Source organism: Lissotriton vulgaris, chromosome 3_1, assembly GCF_964263255.1.
Source record: "Lissotriton vulgaris chromosome 3_1, aLisVul1.2, whole genome shotgun sequence".
Taxonomy (NCBI): domain Eukaryota; kingdom Metazoa; phylum Chordata; class Amphibia; order Caudata; family Salamandridae; genus Lissotriton; species Lissotriton vulgaris.
The window spans coordinates 252,606,482-252,626,968 of record NC_141689.1 but is presented as its reverse complement, the minus strand read 5'-3'; the positions used below and the strand labels follow the sequence as shown (position 1 = coordinate 252,626,968).

Genomic DNA, 20,487 nt, shown 5'->3' with positions numbered 1-20,487 from the left:
GTGCAGGATAGCTAGAACCATTTTCAAAGTCAATAGTTACCATTGACGAGACCTATTGGCTTTGACAAGGCAAGAAAGGCCAGTCATTCACCTGGGCTCGTTAGAAAGGGCTGGAGGAGTTGGGCATATCTGACAATGGGGTATGAGATATCTCCGGTGCTTAATTTGCAAAAACAAATGTAAGGAGGCCACTGCAGCTTACGCCTCGCCTCCCATTGCCCCATCCCAGCGCTGCCACTGTCAGTACCAACACAACTCCTAACAATCATTCTCCTGCAAGTGACAATTGAGACTGCTACAGGCCACCAAACCTGTGAGAATGGCTTGGGCGGCAGGTTCTAGTCATTTTTAATGCATATTGAATCATTAACCAACTGTGATGGTTGTGCTCATCCCTACATTAGACAACCTATGCCATCATGTGGAGAGGATGTAGTCTTACGGCTAGAGCGGTCGACCTCGAAGCCAAGTAACCGGGTTCCAGCCTCAACAACGACGCTCAACACCCTGTGATCCTGGGCAAATCACTTAATCTCCCAGTGCCTAACAAAAAGGAATGTGTCTTTGTGTAACCAGCTGGTGCTCATGTAAAGTGCTCAGATGCCGTCAGGTCTAGTTTGTGCTATAAAAAAAACTCGAAAAATGTTGTTTTAAATGTGGCAGACTGTCATAAGTGCCGGTGTTGGCAATTAAGTGCCGGTGCCGAGCACTGGAAACCACCAACTCAAATTATGGCCTACATTAAAAAGTTTCAGCCCAAATAAAACATTGAAATGCTCTGTGCGGCTTTCTCACCACACCTGCTCCACACACACACACATACACACACACACACAAAGAGAGCAGCTAAAGCTTTAACATACTGAATGTATTTCCTTCCCTTTTTATTTTCTAAAAAGAGATTCTAGGAGACCTAAAAAGAGAAAATAGCGCAGATCTTTGACACTCTCACAAACGTATTGTACTGCTACTATTTTTGTGTAATGCAGATTTCTAATCTTGTTTTTTGTGAACATAGGTAAAAAGTAAAAACGTATTTTTCTAATATGTTAAAGCTCTTTGAGGACCCACAAAATGGTGCAGGCCAAGGATATGTGGGGCACCTGGCAGCTTCCCGAAAACCAGTTTGAAAGTTGCAAACCAGATACTTACAAGACCTCTGTAAGCATCAGGATGTTTTGATCCGCTCTTATGTCTTTTTGGAAGAGCCTCTCCGCTCTTAGGTAAGACAAGGCCTACAAATTCCTTCACCCCTTGCTGGCCCAGTGGAAAAAAACCTGATTTTTCCATCTGCCCCTGGTATGGTGGGGAGGAGGGGTACAAGCTCAGAAGGGAAAAAGATACCAACCGCCCTTAGGGAAAGTGTTAAAGAAGATGGAAATGGGGCTGAACCAGAACAGTCCTATCCAGTTATTCATCAAAACCAGAAAGGATTATTTTTATCTTTCCAGGAGTGTGATATGACCATAGTGTTCTACCTTACAATTTTTTGTCTTGGTCTAGGTAAGCTAGCTAGAGTGGGTGTAAAACCCCTTCCTTTTTACCTTTCTACCAGTCTAATATGTAGGCTGAGAACACTTCTGCCTAAGTGGGCTGGCCCATTGCCCACCCATTTACAATTAATGTAGTGTTCTAACCAGTCATAATATTTGTCTTGTTGGAACGCCTCTGAAACATCTTCAGAGGAATTCCAGCCAGTCACATTGTGTGAAAAGAGCTTTTATATTGAGTCGCTGGGAACATTTGTTAGAAGCTATTAAAACCAAAAATGCAAAAAAGCTTTCGAATTTCTTGCAGCTGGGCTCAAGCAAGGAGATGGGTGCAATGAAATGTGTGCTAAAAGAAGAAGCATGGGTCGCATGATTAAAAAAAAATGGAATTTGATTTAAATTTGGATTTGAGTCAAGTTGGAGCCTGAGAGTAAGAGATCACTAAAATTGGAATGGGGTGGATGAGGATATTAGAACCCAGTTTCCCCTCCCAATATTAAGAACACCATCTCAACACTGCTCCTGACTAGACCGATGGGGCCAGATAACCTCCATGCCATTATAGTTAACACCAGGGCCGACAGGTGGGCAAAATTCTTGCACCAGACGTTCAAAGGAATTTTAGTCGTGGAGCAGTTTCCAGGAAATTGGAAAGGTGCTATCATTAGACCGATACCCAAGTGGGAGGATAAAAAGGGCTCTAAAAATTACAGACTGACTAACCTGCTTGATGTGGGTGAAAAACTGTTTGCAAAAATAATCCTTGGCAATCTTAAGGAATGGGCTGAATTATACCATATTGTACCCCTGGAACAAGGGGGCTTTAAGGAAGGCCACTTCACCATAAATCACTGCTTCTGCTTATGATCCCTTGTGCCAAAGTCTGTTGAGCAAATGGGCAGCTTATTTTGCTTCTTTGTACACTTCCATGCAGCCTTCGACTGGGTGGACCGGAAATGTTTAGGGGAGACACTGGCGAAACAAGATAACCCCCAGAGCCTATTGGCTATTATAAAGGGGCTGCACTCTCACAACTGGGCTTAGGACGGACACTGATGGGACTTTGACCCAGAAAATCCCAATCAACAATGAGATGAGACAGGAATGTCTCTTTGCCTCTTCCTCTTCTCCTTGTTTATAGCAGATTTACCATCAACTTTAGCAGTTGCAAAGGGCATAAGCCCTGAAATGGATGGGAAGCATATAGAATGTCTCCTGTATGCAGATTATCTTGTTATTATGGATCTGACAGAAATAGGCTTACAAAGGAAGCTTGATGCATTCTTGGAATATTGCAACAACAAAAAGATAGTGGTAAACTTAGAGAAGACTAAGGTATCGGGTTTTTGGCAAAAAATCTGCAAATGTTAGGTGGTCCTTGGGATCCACGAAATTAGAATTTATTTATAAATATAAGTACCTAAGGATATGGTTTGGTTTGGGAAGAGGTTACTGTGAAACACTCATATTGAATCTCATGAAGTGAGTCCCCTTGCATTTGTGGTTTGAAGTAATAGAGATTATCGGGATATGTCCCTAAGGCCAGTTTTAACAATCTATGCCGCTTCTGATCCTCGCTCAATTTTAGTATGGGGCTGAGGTGTTAAGCTTAAACTGCAAAAGGAATTGGGAATCTGAGGAGGGGAAATGTCTGAAAAGTTTATTGTCCCTGCTGAGGTCCACAATGATCCAGGCAGTAAGAATGTCCAACATCAGGGAGTTATCTGGCATGGGCGGAGACAGTTAGATTAGTGCTACGTTGAAAGGGTGTAAGAATGAGATTAAGCATGGTGAATGGAAGAGGACCAAGTGTGTCAGGAAAAACCTGGAGGACATGTGTAGGGTAATAGGTCTTACAATGGGCTCCCAGAATCAGCAAATAGAAACCTCGAGGAGCGAACTTCTCATCTTAACGAATAATATTGTCAGAGAACACGATAGGTAGCACTTAAAGGAGAATCCTTCAGCCCAATTTATGCTCAATTCATGGCAAAATGAGGAGTGGCTCCCTTATGTGGATTCACTGCCTAAACTTTGGCTCAGATATGAATTCTTAAGGCTGAGAATCTGTATTAATCCGTGTTATAGCAGTGACAAGTTTAAAAGGGTGAAGATGGAAGTATCTGGTAAACGTACCTGTAGCGTGAGTGTAAATTGCGATAATCAACATATCCTCTTGAATTGTTTAAAAGTACAGACCCATCGGAAAAATATTTTAAGACCACTTTTATTAAAATACCACCCGTTACCATGAGCAAGCAGAGACACGTTTAAAAGATATGTGTTATCTGGCTGTTTCTTGTGCCCTAGGGAGATTTATGGTTGGTGTTAACAGGCATTTTTTTGAATTATTAGTAAGTCTGCCATTTTTTACTTCAGGTCTGTTTTATTGCAAACAGCAGGGTTTGTAATAAATGTATTCGGGACACAGCGTTAAGCCTACAACCCTAAGCAGGGCCGGCCGCGTAAACGTAGTCAAGTAATAGGGCCTAAATGCCCGCACAGGTTGACATAGTTAACACAGCGTTTTGCCGACAACCCCCTTGGGGCCGGCCGCGTATAATGCTGTAAGTAGTGGCAACCAGCAGATATTGTAGATAGCCCATTTGACAGGTTCGTTCATAACAAATAACCCAGTAACTAGGTAAAGGGTAGCCCAAAGGGATCCTAGGTCATATACAAAGTTGAGTGTCTAAGAGGAAAGCGAAAGGAAAAGAAGGAGATGTACCAGAGAGGAAGGAATCCGAGAGTTTAGTAGAGGAGAGTGAGCCGTGCACCAGGGAGGGGAGTCTACAGGTAGATGGCCGCAGCGAGATGCCAAGGCTATCAGAGGTGTCTAAGGCAGCAATCTAGTGGGATTGGGCGGGGCCACCGCATCGTCAAAGAGGCACAGGGTCCTGAGCCTGGTGGGCATGTGTCGTGCGTGCTCTATACTGCAGAGGTAGCTAACCAGTGGGTTCCAGACAGCCCCAAAGCGTGTGTCGCGCGCTTGCAGTCGCGCTGTGAGAAATTCCATTGTTATAACATGCCAGAGCTTTACAAACCAGGATGCTATGGGGGGGCTTTGGTCCTCTTCCAGTATAGGGCTACGAGCTGCCTAGCTGCTTCCAGCATCTGGAGCGTCAGAATCCAGTCGCTACGCGCAAGTGCCTTAAGGCAGGCAGTTTTAATGCTAAGTAAGACCGTGCTCCCGTCTTCAGGCAGAGAAAACCCCAGGACCCCCTTTATGTGGCTAAGGACTTCCTTCCAGAAAACAGACAACACTGGGCATCCCCACCATATGTGAACAAAGTCCCCTGATGCAGAGCAACACCTCCAGACCAAGGGGGAGACCGCGGGAAACCTCGTGTGAAGACGCTGAGGGGTGTAGTACCACTGGGTTAAGAGCTTGTAAGCGTTTCCCTCTGCGGGTTGCACCGATATATCTTGGGGATGTCTTGCCAGAGCCTTTCCTACTGTGAGGGTTCAATGTCTGCGCCAATCGCCAGCTGCCATTGATGTTGGTATGTATGAGATGGCATGCTCGTCGGGTGTTGCAGAATGTGGTAAATCTTGGAGATCAGTCCCCTCAACCCTCCCAGGGAGCGTGCCAATTTTTCGAAGGGGGTAAATTCTCGCGTGGCCGTCTGCGACACACCCTCTGCCGAGACCCAGTGCCTAAGCTGGGCATACTGCAACCTTGCCTCCCATGGTATACGAAATTCTTCCCGGCAGTGCTCGAATGTTTTAAGTGTGCCCCCGTCATACAGGTCACATATTACCCTACAGTCGCCCTGTGGCCATTGGTCGAAGGCGCGGGATTTGTGGGCTGGCGGAAAGTGCGGGTTCCCTACTATGGGGGTGTATGGGGATGGGAACGTGGCGAGACCCCTGGATACAGCCACCCTGTCCCATATATCCAATACTGTCTTTATAGTAAGTCTGCCATTTTTAAGCTGGTTTTAACTTCTTTATATGGAAATGCCAGTGTTTGCTATGGAAGCCTAGGATAAGATTATATTCACATATATTATTATGATGATTATATTTTTATGAATTATATGAGAATTTCATTGGCATATTTACGTTTTTATGATTACTAATTGTAGAAACACATTTGTATGACAACTGATTTGTGAGGTTTTATGCAGTTTAAAGACCAATTGTCTAAATAAACATAGTTTTTGACTGACTGACTGACATTGTGTGATGTGCCCAAAGGTTGGTCAAATTCAGACAAGAATGCTGCTTTGTTGTTGTCAGATATATGCAAACATCTGCATACATCTATTAAAATATACATTACTTGCATATACTAGATGGGAACTTTTTAATGTGCTTCTAATTTAACAATCGCTGAAAGTAAATAGTCTAAATCAATGAAAGTTATTACGGATATGTTATTCTAGGTACCAAAAGGAACTGACCAGAACTGGGCACAGAAGTTGTACGACAGACATACGAGCAGCAACCATTTCAAGAAACCCCGGATGTCCAATGTTTCCTTCATTATCATTCATTTCGCAGACATGGTAAGTAAATGTTGACCTTCATACATTCACCCATGAGCTCATTCGCCCACAGCGGCCACTGAGCAGTTGCACCTAGATGGCTGTCATAATTATTCTCAAACTTGCTGATGTTCCCAAAGAACAATGAATACCTGTTGTAGCTGGTCCTATTTTTTAAAATAAAGCATTACAAGGGAAATTTGATTATAGACCATCTTGATGGTATATAGTACAGATATGCTTACAGCATTCTTTACTTTGCATGTTTTTAAATCATTGTAAGTTAGTTGACATAGTTAATGCAATGTAAAGTTAGGTTATTTAGTTTTTCAGGGACAGCACCATGCATATGTTAGCAAGCATTGGCAAAAGGAATAGTGTTTGACATGCTATTTGCTTTGCCAATGCTTGTTTGAATACTGGAGCTAAAACACAGGCAAAAGCATCTGAAACAAGCATTGGTAATGCATTGGTTTCGCCCATGTAATGAATAAAGAGCTGTTTTCTTCAATCATCGACCAGGAGAAGGAAAGAGCTCCCTGACAGATAACAGCAGAGTGGAGAGTAAGTGGTGCAGTGGTCAGAGCTGCTGACTCGAGACCTGGGGATCCAGGTTCGAGTCTTGGCAGTTCTCAGCAATATCCTGTGATTCTATGCAAATTGCGTAATCTCTCCGGGAAATAGATTGGTATATAAATATGCTGCAGTATTAAAAGGCAACATTTTATGACAATATAGTTCCACCAAAGCGAATGTTAACAGTATTTCGGCAGTGGGAAACTCATAAGAGAAGCATTGGTAAATGCAGAAAATATTTTACAGCCAAAAGAAATAGATGAAAAGTAAGTGGCACGCACAGAAACCAATGAGAAGCCAGGAAAGAGAGGAGGTGGGATGAAAGTCCCATTTAAGTTTATATTACAAACAATAGATTGCGCAAGTGAAGTGCAGGCGAAACCTAAATATGGATGCTACCAAAACAAAAACATTGTGTTTTTCTGCAGCATTCATTTGTCAGATGCTTTTGTCAACAATTGCTCTGATAGTGCTACTGAGCCGCTCACTGACTGCAAATAGTTTCACTTGCATTTCAGTGGAGGTGGAAGGACACACCCAAACAGCTAATAAAACAAGCATTGCCACAGCCAGTAGCTCTGGCCTTGGTGAGAGTGATGTTTTGGTTTAATAATTTTTTGCAAGCATATTTAACTCCTCACTGCGGCGGCTATTCCGCCGCAGTGCTAGGGGGGCGGGGCGGAAATGCGGCGGGCGCATGCTGGTGACAGAACCGCTCCGTCACCAGCGTCGGTTGCGCTGTGCTTATGACGGAGCGGTTCCGTCATGGCCCCGCCTGCTCAATAGAACGCTCAGCGCAGGCGCGGAATTTGCGCCGCGCAGGAGCGTCGGGCGGGCCATGACAGAACCGCTCCGTCATCAGCACAGCGCCACCGTGGCTGATGACGGAGCGGTTCCGTCATCAGCAGGGGAGGGGTTAACAGACATTAAAAGCAAAACATTTTCAGTGCAGCAAAATGTTTAGCTCCCAGCCTCTATCTCAGCCAAACGTATACATTTCTGATTAAGTCAAATGCGTTTGCAGTGGTTTCATGGATAAGGCACTGGCCCGATAAGACAGGAAATGCGGATCTGCAAAGTAGGTGATGGAGGAAATATATACTTTTTTGTTACAAAGCACATTGAAGCCACAGCTTTTCTGTTCTAGAAAAAAATAGTTCCTTCCCAGGGTCCCACTCAGGTAGAAGATGGCGCTACTTCTAAACCTACTAATATAATGTAACAGACTCTAAAAATAATATCTGCTAAAATATCTTAACTATAAAGTTGCTTATTTTCATAAAGCTCCAATGATCTATTGGGTGACACTCTGGCGTGTAGAGCCACAGGTTCCCGGCACAGAAATTACCTTTTGCTTTTTTTTCTAAGCAAGTACATTCAAGCAGTAGTTTGGGATATTATCTTCATTGCATTAAATAGTTTATACAATATACAGAGTAGGGCAGAGAAGCGGCCGGGACTGCTGCGAGTCAAGGAGATGTGGAGAGTGGGCCAGCCATGACCCACATAGAGAATAAGGGCAGGCCAGACAATCTAGTGGGGCTGCTTTTAGTCGAGAAGTGCTGTGGACTTCAAGTGAGGTTAAAAAATAGGGTAAAATAAATAAAATGGGGAAGTAAAAAAATTAAAGGGGGATGCAGAAAAAAAGGCAAGGAAGACAATTGCTGATTTGGGCTGACCCAGTGCCCCATGCTGTGTGATGGAAGCTGAGTGGAGAAGAGGGCTGACAAAAACCCCACATATGTCTGCATGGTATGTAATGTTTTTTTCTTGAAAACATTAGTTATCGAAACAGCTAAAGCTGCCTCAAAGGCCAGTCTTAAAAAACTGTGACACAGAAATACTAATGTCAGCGGAGCCAATATATAATTGACAATGTCTCAAGCCAGTGGCTGACGGTGCTAAAGCAGGCTTCTCCATCGAGTAGGTCTGGAGCTAGTGATAGCTCTCCAGCTACCTGGAAGTGGCTCTTCTCTGTTCAGCCCAGCCTATTAAATTAGAAGCTTTTGCTTGGTTGAATGATAGTTGTACCCCAAAACTCAAAATTGTGTATTCGGAATGAAAATTTGAGTTTTTTCAGAATTCATTAGCTAATGTTTGGAGAAAAACGTATTTACAAAATATTTTTGAAGATGATATTTGATTGATAAATTATGCAATATTATTAATATTATCACCTTGTTTCAGGGCACGGCAGCTATGGCTGCCTTGTATTATACATGTAGAGGCATTCTAAACAGAAAAGACATTTAAAGTTCCTGCTGGTAACCCTGCCTGATGCACTGAGGTGATCGCTGCTGGTAATCTTGCATGGGTTGGCCACGAGTGTCTGACGTGGCCACTATTAATAGCTCAGGATGATTTTATTTGAGCATTAGTAGCTCTTATTACAAAATAGGTTTGAAATCACTGTGCTAGAGAAAATGAAACCAATGGCTAAAGAAGGCTGACTCAAAACCCCTTAAAGTGAGAGTAACATATAATGTGTTTGCCTTGAATGGCACTAGCACTATACCTATCAAATCTAAAAATAAACAAAGTTAAATAAACAACTTTAATTGCAGGGAATATTCATCAAATGTGTTTGTACAATTGTGAGAAAACAGTAATTACTTAAATGCATTTTTTATGTCCTCACACAGTACATCACAGGACCCCCTGCATGGTGTCAACAATAACATCGCCTAAATGACTTCACTGACTTCTTAACTGGTTAGATTAGCCTATGCTACTCTGAATGTCACTACAGAATTTATTTTCTGATCTGACAGTGTATGTGATACAATAAAACATTTTGTAGCCAATTGACAAAGGCATGTGGGAGTACGTAAATGAGTACTTCAGTAGTACTCTTTTACGTAGAATAAGTAAAACAATCCTCTTGTAATATTACCTCCCGTAATCATAAATGATTTTATGAATTGGCCCTTTATCCTGAATTTTAAATATTTCTTGATGAGTGAGATCTGTAATGATAGTTAGGAGCACACATTTCTCCAAAAAAGAGAAATGGTCTGTTCTATTGGGTTGAAACTAATCTTTGTGAAAGCATGAAAATGTTTCCTGTGGGTTCTGGATGGAAGTAGACTATTTTGCATCTGTGAATTATACCAGTTAGACAACGGCAATTTAAAGAAATGTACCTACTTCTTTCAACTAAATTTGTGTCCTAAAATCTTCATGTTACATTGCCTCGTTTTGGATTGTACTATGGAATATCGAGGCTAGGAATATCGTAATACACTAATACCATGAACAGAATATCGAAGTACAAAATATTAAAAGGTAAGTACAGATAGAGGAAAGGTATATTTACTATTCTTAACTCCACATCTTTGCAATTTGAAGATATTTATATTGTCAAGATACATATATGGGGAGCTAAGTATAGGTATATAATCTATACTTCCCTTTCAATATTGTGTCCACGATATTTGGTGCCATTGAGAATAGATATTTAACTCAATATTCCAGGATCACACCCTCTTTTTTGGAATAAGCATTAGGAGTTCATTGAAGGATTTGTGGTGAAATTGATTATGTATATGAGCAAATAAGGTAAAGCACACTCCATAATGATTTACTTTCTACATTTATTGAGGTGATGACTTTAGGCTATTGGTGAGTAGGGTCTCAGGGGCATATGTACAAGCCCATATCGTTACAGTAATGTCACTTTTTGTGACTTTCCAGTGGCGAAATCGGCCTTGCCTTATGTACAATAATAATAATAATAATTCTGAGTTTCTAAAGCACCTGGTTACACTTGCCAGTGTGTCCCCGTGCTATCCAAAGACTGAGCAGCAACCTGGGCAGAGGGAATGATGGAGGCCCTGCGCCGGGAATTATAGCTTCGGGAACAGGAGAGTTTTCAGCTCCTTCCGGAACACCAACTCCGAAGGCTCCACACGGAGCCTAAGTGGGAGGGTGTTCCATCTCCGTGCAGCTAGGGAGCGGAAGGAGCGCCCTCCCATTCTCGCCCTGTTAATTCTAGGGACCGAGAGCAGGCCAGCACCCATAGAGCGCAGGAGTCGGGTGGGCTTGTAAGGGAGGAGCAGGTTGTGCAAGAAGCCCGGACCCTTGCCATGAACAATCCTATGACTGACAGAGTGCTTTGAACTCAATGCGTTCCTTGATGGGAAGCCAATGCAGTGTCGCCAAGGCCCTTTTTGAGGAGGCTCTCCTGGGTAGCTGCAGCACCAGCCGCGCAGCTGCATTCTGGATATGCTGCAGTCTTAAGATGCAACTCGCGTTAGCTCCCAGTTAAAGAGCGTTCCCATAGTCCAGCCTCGAAGTAACCAAGGCATGGACCAGGGCCCTTCTGGCAGATGCTGGGAGTAAATAGAGTGTCCTTCTCAGACTGTGGAGGATTCCAAAGCACGTCCCTGCGACACGCCAAGTGTGAAAGTCAAAGAACATTTTGGAATCTATCCACATGCCTAAGTTCTTCACATGATCCTTTTGGACAGGTAATGGGCCCAGAGCCTGAGGCCACCAGGCAGAGGTCCATACCGAGGGGGACTTACCAACGATAAGCACCTTGGTTTTGTCCCCGTTCAGACTGAGACAGTTATTGGCCATCCAACCTGCCAGATCTTGAAGGCAGGATGCAAATCTGCTGGCAGCGTGCTCATCTGGTTGCGACAGAGCCACAACCAGCTGCGTGTCGTCAGCGTAGGTTACCACCTCTATCCCATACTGCTCAGTAATAGCAGCCACCGGCGCTAAGTACAAATTGAACAGGGTGGGGCTGAGACTGGAGCCCTGGGGAACTCCCTGCTTTAGGTCAAACGCCTTTGACCTATAAGCACCCTGTTCCACATAGAAGCTGCGGTCATGGAGGAAAGATTTCAACCATGACCAAGCCCTCCCAATCACTCCACTTCTCCTCAGACACTGTAGCAAGGTGTGATGGGCTACAGTGTCGAACGCGGCACTGAGATCGAGAAGAATCAGCGCTGCTGTCTGTCCCTCGTCTACGTGTTTCCTCAGCGCCTCTGTGGAAAAGAGGAGGGCAGATTCGGTGGAGTGATAGGCACGAAACCAGCCTGGGAGGGATGGTAAAGCTTATGCACTTCGATGTGAGCCGTAAGTTTATGGTTAACAAGTTTTTCGGCTACTTTAGAAAAGTAGGGAAGGAGGGAGATCGGGCGCAAATTACTGAGCTAGGTTATGCTAATTTGTGGCTTTTTCTTAAGTGGAAGTACAACAGCCTGCTTCCATGTATTCGGCACCCTGCCAGATTCAAATGACAGAGCTCAGAGGTGTTTGACATAAGGTGCCAATAATTCCATACTGCCACTCAAAATCTTAGCAGGAGCCGGATCCCTGGGGGAGCCAGATTTGACCCCCCTCGCTACTGCAATTAGCATGGCCTCATCCGGGACCGAGAAAATCCTGATGCTGTCTTTCTCTAAGATATCCCCTTCCATTGGCGTGTCGCCGCTGAGGCCAGTCCTGGCCTCACTAGGAAAGGTGGTATAGATATCTTGCACTTTTTTATAGAATAAATCAGCAATCTGTACAAGGCAGCGTAAAGCCACTTAACGTGGCTTAACACTGCCTTGTACATAAGACACCTTTTCACGCTATGTTTAGCATGAAAGGGGCGTGCGGTGGGTGTTGTGGTGGGCGTTCCACCGCAACACTCATTGTATTTGATGCTGCCCCCTAGGTACAAGGGTGGCGTACATAGGAGGCAGCTCCAAAATTAAGACAGATTCAGAAAAGGGGGGTGGTGATGAACAGAGTGTCTGAATTAAGCAGACCACTCTTACCCAGTCCAAAGATCAGGGCTTGATCCATCACCGTTATTTATCTCACTGCCCCATCCCAGCTCAGAACCTGGCTATATGCAAATCAGTCTGTCCCTGGCCCAGTGCATCATGGGAACAGGGCAGACTAAACTACCAAGCCAATTCTTCACCAGAAAGGAGACAAGCTACCGGGGACCGGTTTCTGGCATTTCAGCCGTCTTCGGCCCGGCTTGCTTGAATCCTGATGGAGCATTGAGAAAGGGACTCATGTCTGAGTATACCCTGCCACACCTATAGTGGCCAAAAACGATTCAGAAAAGGGGGTGGTGATGAACAGAGTGTCTGAATTAAGCAGACCACTCTTACCCAGTCCAAAGATCAGGGCTTGATCCATCACCGTTATTTATCTCACTGCCCCATCCCAGCTCAGAACCTGGCTATATGCAAATCAGTCTGTCCCTGGCCCAGTGTATCATGGGAACAGGGCAGACTAAACTACCAAGCCAATTCTTCACCAGAAAGGAGACAAGCTACCGGGGACCGGTTTCTGGCATTTCAGCCGTCTTCGGCCCGGCTTGCTTAAATCCTGATGGAGTAGTGAGAAAGGGACTCATGTCTGAGTATACCCTGCCACACCTATAGTGGCCAAAAACGATTCAGAAAAGGGGGTGGTGATGAACAGAGTGTCTGAATTAAGCAGACCACTCTTACCCAGTCCAAAGATCAGGGCTTGATCCATCACCGTTATTTATCTCACTGCCCCATCCCAGCTCAGCACCTGGCTATATGCAAATCAGTCTGTCCCTGGCCCAGTGCATCATGGGAACAGGGCAGACTAAACTACCAAGCCAATTCTTCACCAGAAAGGAGACAAGCTACCGGGGACCGGTTTCTGGCATTTCAGCCGTCTTCGGCCCGGCTTGCTTGAATCCTGATGGAGTAGTGAGAAAGGGACTCATGTCTGAGTATACCCTGCCACACCTATAGTGGCCAAAAATGATTCAGAAAAGGGGGTGGTGATGAACAGAGTGTCTGAATTAAGCAGACCACTCTTACCCAGTCCAAAGATCAGGGCTTGATCCATCACCGTTATTTATCTCACTGCCCCATCCCAGCTCAGAACCTGGCTATATGCAAATCAGTCTGTCCCTGGCCCAGTGCATCATGGGAACAGGGCAGACTAAACTACCAAGCCAATTCTTCACCAGAAAGGAGACAAGCTACCGGGGACCGGTTTCTGGCATTTCAGCCGTCTTCGGCCCGGCTTGCTTGAATCCTGATGGAGCAGTGAGAAAGGGACTCATGTCTGAGTATACCCTGCCACACCTATAGTGGCCAAAAACGATTCAGAAAAGGGGGTGGTGATGAACAGAGTGTCTGAATTAAGCAGACCACTCTTACCCAGTCCAAAGATCAGGGCTTGATCCATCACCGTTATTTATCTCACTGCCCCATCCCAGCTCAGAACCTGGCTATATGCAAATGATATGAGTGTTCTGTTTAATTCAGATACTCTGTCCATCACCACCCCCTTTTCCAAAATTAAGACCAGCAAAACCCTGGTCTTAAGTTGGCAAAGCAAGGAGAAATGCATTATTTCTCCTCGTGTTTGCTTTTCCATGTGTGCTGCTTTGTGCAGCACACATGGAAAAAAATAAAATGCCATGGTTTGTATATGTACAGGAAGGTGTCCTTTCCTGTACATGAACAAACCTTTCATGAAGCAGCCCACATGAAAGTTACAAAATGGCATTTTAGGATTGTTTATGTGCAAGAAGGGGACACCTTCCTCCCCTGCGTTGGCGCTAAGTTGTTAAACTTAGTGCCATTGCTGGGGGAAACGCAAAGCTGCACCACATTCTTGTAAATATGGTGCAATCTTGCGTTTCAGAAGTGGCAGAGCGTGGCCTTAAGCCAAAGAGGCTAACAACATGCCCCGCCACTTCATTGTACTTATCCCATGTACATGTTAGGTAGTCACCTTGAACAAATCTCTGTAACTGTTCCAGAACAAAAGAATATTTGCTCCAGCAGCATATTGGTACTATTTTTCTAAAGCAAACTATCTGTGGATTTTACAATATCACTCAGAGCTATCCCGGGAAACTAAACTAAGAGCATGCATTTATTTTTTAATTAGAGTATGAGATTTTGCTATTGTGATTTCTTGTTTTTCTCAAATCAGCGGAAAATTTGATGTAATCGGCTTCTTTTTTACAAACTCCAATTTGTTGTTAACATTTTTGGTTTAATTGATTGTTTTTCACCATAAAATGATCTCTTTCTGTAAAGTGTAATTTTTTTCTTTGCCCTTTTCATTGATCAAGCCCTTTGAAAGCCTTTTCATATCCACATTTTCCCAACTTGCCTTGAGTCCCCAAGTGGACAGGATCCATGTTCGCTCAAGTTGTTATACTCAGGAAGGATAATAAATGTCTATATAGTAGCACATGTGCAGCTTACCTTAATGTTTCTTGTGCTGTGCCTGTCAGCACTTCTTCCTTCGATATGTGATGCATCCATCTGTAGTCCTTGTCTCCCCCTCTGGATTGCTGTTCTGTGATTCACCTTTGAAGCTTTTCTCTTTTAGAGTTAATGGTGGTGACTAGAAACCTACGTCCCATTGACTGGTATGCCCCTATCATTTAAAGCTACCATTCGATTTCTTTCCCTCCAGGTCGAATATCAGTGTGATGGGTTCTTGGAGAAAAACCGGGATACTGTATATGAAGAACAAATCAACATACTGAAGGCCAGCAAGGTACGAGTAACAGCGATGAGCAATGTAGATATGTTGCGGTACTGCTTGCAAAACCACTTTTTACATTTACTGTTCATGTAAAGGGAAAAGGTGTCGTGGGCTAAACCTTCCAACATGCCACCACAAAAATCCACCTGTTTTCTGGTAGTCACAGAAATGTTTATCAAAAAAATCGTCCAGGCTTCTGTGTTTAGCTGTTATGTGCAATGATGTCCTGAATGTTGGGTTCCTTCCCCCTGCTGCACAAATAAAATATTCCAAGATTATGAACGGATACCAAAGCAAACATTTATTTCCCAAGAAGTTTGTTTGAACAAAGTGTCAGATGCAGCAGAAGTGAAACCATGACCCCTTTTACTCCAGTCACACCAAAGGGTCGCCACCATTTCCCATCCGTAAATCCTCAACATGCTCCTTCTGGTCCTGAGATGTTAGGAAAATGGCTACAAACGTCAGAGTTTCATCTAAGGCTGAAGCTGCCAGACAGAGTAGTTCTGCCCCAAAGAATCCTATTGTATTTTCTCTTAGTTCAACAGTGTGATTTGATTGTACTTGAGTAGGCTGCTGGTTATGATACAAAAAAAATTGGAGCAGATAAATAGGCCTAGCTCAAGTCTAGTCGTGGCACGCTACAATTCCTGTACTAAGTATGAGTACTCTGCTCATAACACCGGGTATCACCACAACAGGGTCCTGCCGACTGTATAGCAAGGCCTACAATGGCTGTAAGACCATGACCGCGGCTCCAATGGGGCTCCCTCACCCTCATTTCTACTGCAGATACTGCACATCATTAACCATTACCTGAGCTAGTGTCGTGTTGACCTCCAGTGTGGACTAGTGAATGTATGGTTTACCTTTCAAATGAACTTGTATCAATGCTGTCTGTTAAACTAAATTTGAACTACGTTCAGGTCATTAAAAAAAGAATGGAATGTTTGGAGAAGATGGATGAAGAAGAGCAAGTGAACCTTTGGAGTCTTTTTCGCGGCTAACCAGATATTTCTTTAAATATGTTTGTGGATCTTAAAGGTCTTAATTCATTTATTTCAGTGAATAGCCACGTGATAGCCAGAGTTACTGATTTGGTATTCAGCTTAGACAAATCAGAGTGGCAACTACGCAGATGACACCCAACTGATCCTATCACTCACCAAAGACCCCAACACCGCCAAAACCAACCTACATGAAGGTATGAAAGAAGTAGCAGAGTGGATGAAGCACAGCCGTCTGAAACTGAACTCCGACAAAACAGAAGTCCTTATCTTAGGCACCTCCCCCTCCGCCTGGGACGACTCTTGGTGGCCAGAGGCCCTTGGAAAAGCACCCATCCCGACGGACCACGCACGGAACCTGGGCGTCATCCTGGACTCATCACTCTCTATGAACAGACAAGTCAACGCAGTCTCATCTTCATGTTTCAACATCCTCCGCATGCTCAAAAAAACATTTCGCTGGATCCCCACCGAAACCAGAAAAACAGTTACCCATGCACTGGTCACAAGTCGCCTGGACTACGGAAACACCCTATACGCCGGTATCACCGCAAAACTCCAGAAAAAACTCCAACGCATCCAGAATGCATCAGCCAGACTCATACTAGACATCCCGCGCAAAGACCATATCTCCAACCACCTGAAAAACCTCCACTGGCTCCCCGTCAACAAGAGGATTACTTTCCGCCTCCTAACCCACGCTCACAAAGCACTCTACGAACTTGGACCCGAATGCCTCAACAAACGACTTTCCTTCTACACCCCCCCTCGCCAGCTACGATCTTCCAACCAAGCCCTTGCTACCATTCCTCGCATCAATAAAACCATCATGGGAGGTAGATCCTTCTCCTACCTCGCAGCTAAAACCTGGAACTCACTCCCCACTCACCTACGCCTCACTCAGAACCACCTAACATTCAGAAAGCAACTTAAAACCTGGATATTCGACAAGTAATTCCCATCCCTTCCTCAAGCGCCTTGAGACCCTCTGGGTATGTAGCGCGCTATATACATTTCTGACTTGACTTGACTTGACTTGAACTACTCTGCATCAGTTGTGTGCCTATCACCAAATAGAAGTTGCTCAGTGCCTTCCATATTGTATATAGTCACTCTTCACCTATCCCATTTTTAGTGTCTGACTACAGATGGCTTTTGATGTCTGTTGCCAGCCCTACTGAGATCCATGCTACGGATCCAGGGCACATTGTCAATGTTTACCCTGTGCTATTGACAACGTTATGTACAGCCATTTTCTGCTTTACAATTTGTCATGCATTAGAATAACGGTGCTACTCTGTCCCTACTTGGTGTGTCACTTTCGGGTAGACGGTAGGAAGTCATTGTTCTTCCTCGAATCTGTATCTTTGGCTACTACACTCCACAGTGTGCCGGCACGGTGAATATCCGTGAGTAACTACTTTTTCACTCTTTAATTTTTACATTTTTCACATTAAGTGCCTCACGGGAGGGTGTACCTTAGCGGGTACATACCACCGGAGTGCCATTTAGGTGTGGTCCTGACGAATGCTGTGCGATCCCGCTTTTTGACAGCAGAAACATGTTGACCAGATGTTGTAATTAAGGACACAGGTCTCCTAATAAAGAACCTTTGGTTGTCCGGCTTTCATGCTTTTAACCCTAATACGGGTTGGCCCGCATTAAATATTTTGTTTGGGTTCCAACCTTGTATTTTTTAACCTTGCACTCACATATTTTGCACATTGTTTTGAGTTTAATCACTATTACAATCACCATCAACCTGCTCCGCTGTAACTCAGGCGTTGTAGCACGCTGGGGCGGCATTCGGCCACCCCAGCGGGGACCCGATGATGAAGCATGTCACCAACTAGTGGTGAGTGAGGGTCCTTCTAAACAAGAGGTTACTTGCCTTTCCCTGCTGGAGGCAGTCATTCTTGTCCACCGGGTTGTTGCCTCCTGATTATTAGGATTGGACATGCCAAATCCTAGTTTTGCCTGAACCAGGTAGGGGTCCTGGAACAACCTGTCACTTTTATTTTGTTTTTGTTTTTCACGTATGTTACGTTTCACATAATCACTCCTTAGTTGTTTCTGATATAGTCACTCTTCGCCTATCCCATTTATAGTGTCTGACTACAGATGGCTTTTGATGTCTGTTGCCGGCCCTAATGAGATCCATGCTACAGATCCAGGGCACATTGTCAATGTTTACACTGTGCTATTGACAACATTATTTACAGCCATTTTCTTCTTGACAATTTGACATGCATTAGAATAACGGTGCTACTCTGTCCCTACTTGGTGTGTTACATGAAGGTCAGACATGTAGGTTTTGCCACAAATATTTTCAGAATTCCATATGATTGCATTGGAGTTGACCGCTGAGCTTTTTTGATGCAATGCTTTTGCATGAGATGTTCATGGCTTGGGTTAGGGCAAGAAGAAATACCATGGACATGGAAAACCAGCTGTTGTTAGGAAGCCATGTCCTGGATTGGAATGAGGCGCTCAATAAAATGGCTTGTATGCATCGAATGACACCATGGTCTGCTAACGTCACATAAATGTTGATGCAGGAACGCATCCGCATGTTCATAGGTGTGTCCTACAGAGGTCAGCGGGCAGAGCCAAGTGCAGATGATGAGGAAATAGGTCGCATTGAGGGAGAAATGACCATCTGACCAAGAGGTGTTCTGGTGTAACACTGAGAATGAAGTGAAGTCAGTAGATTTGAGGGTTGTGGGTAAGGCCAGGGTTAAGGATCTTCAATGGCTGGCAAAGGGATGTCGGTGAGCAGAGTCGTGAGTAGGTGTTAGGCGGCTTAGTTATATCCTATGTTGCAGTGTAGCGTGCACTGGAAGATTGGTTGGTTGAAATGAGTTTGAAGTTTGTTCGGTTGCCAGGGGATATCAATAGTGCAGCAGGTGTAGTGGCCCCAGGCCTACTCTGCAACCCACATATGGCTGTAGTTTACTGTCCAGCTGTGGGTCGGACTATCCCATTTTTCTTGCTTGAGCTAATGTATGTATTGCGACTTATATAGCGCACGTATCACCCGAAGGCATCAAGGCGCTTGCCTTGGGAACCCGTCCTTGCTTTTCCCTGTGAGATAACCCCAACTGGGCATCCCCAAGGTGAAAGCCAGGCATCCCGCAGCGGGTGGGCCGCCGTAGTGGAGATTAAGCAGCTATTGCCCAGAGTTGCAGCGTGGGACCCCATGATTAGAATAGGCACCGAGGCGAGAATTATCGAGTCCGTGGACATTTTTGGGTTCAGGACCCTGCCGCGTCAGGAATTGAACCCTGGTCCCGGGCCAGACCTCTGCATCAGGGTCTGCCGCTCTAATCAGTGAGCCACACTTCTCCACCTAATCACACCCGAATTACCCCAAGGCAGGTTGCGGTCTACTCAAGTCTTGCACATATGGCTGGTGTTTGTGTGTCAACATACTTGATGAGCGCATATAGGAACATGTGTTGCAATGTGTATTCGTTGGTGTGTGTGATGTTATCCACTTGTCTGGCAACTAAATAGGGCAACCCAATAGTCCCCAAGGAACTGGGTATAATCAATAACAAAAAAACAATGTTCCTTGAGGAATCATTTATCTATAACTTAATAGTTTATAATGTCACAATTGTGAACAAAATTCAACAAAATTCAACAATCAGGTAATTTCTCATACGTAAATATTTAATATACATGCAATCAATTCTGTCAACATTTTTTTATATACATCTAGTATATCTTGTCATGTACGGCAACAAATATACTACTGACACAGTATATACAATTAACAGTAGTAACAAACACCTTTTATTTTTACCCAACGTATGGATAGTACACATAATCAACCTTAAATTAAAATTAATTTGTTATTCACATTAGTTTCATTATGCATCAGCAAACATAAATGAAAACAAAAAGGTGTAGTGGCGTCGACCTTTCGGTCTCATTAACGGTCTACTAGATTCCCGAGACCATCTTCAGGACGGGAAGTTGCACCATGAATTTTATGGAAAACCGGATGTCTCTCAATGGTTCTGGTACCTTTAACATAAATTGTCTCCAAATTGTCAAGCCGTACGTATAACTCCAAAGTACAAACTAGTTAGAGAACCGGAATCAAACCGTTCTAACTCGACTCACAGACCGAGTCTGAGTTTAAAGTTTGTTCGGTTGCCAAGGGATATCAATAGTGCAGTAGGTATAGTGGCACCAGGGCTACTCTGCAACCCACATTTGGCTGTAGTTTACTGACCAGCTGGGGGTCGGGTGTCCCATTTTTCTTGCTTGGGTTAATCACACCCGAATTACCTAATGGCAAGTTGCTGTCTAATCAAATCTTGCACATATGGCTGGTGGTTGTTGTATGTCAACATACTTGATGTGGGCATATAGGAACATGTGTTGCCATGTGTATTTATTGGTGTGTGG

The 20,487-nt window shown here is 44.2% G+C and overlaps 1 protein-coding gene across 1 annotated transcript in view; it reads left to right on the top strand.

Annotated features, from left to right (window-relative positions):
- The window catches only part of MYO5B (myosin VB), a 1,009,160-nt gene that overhangs the window by 678,553 nt on the left and 310,120 nt on the right, over positions 1–20,487 (top strand). Inside the window, exons 13-14 of the mRNA XM_086960377.1 lie at positions 5,879–6,001; positions 14,990–15,073. Of these exons, the coding sequence (XP_086816503.1) occupies positions 5,879–6,001; positions 14,990–15,073 (207 nt within the window). The remainder of the gene's footprint in view (positions 1–5,878; positions 6,002–14,989; positions 15,074–20,487) is intronic.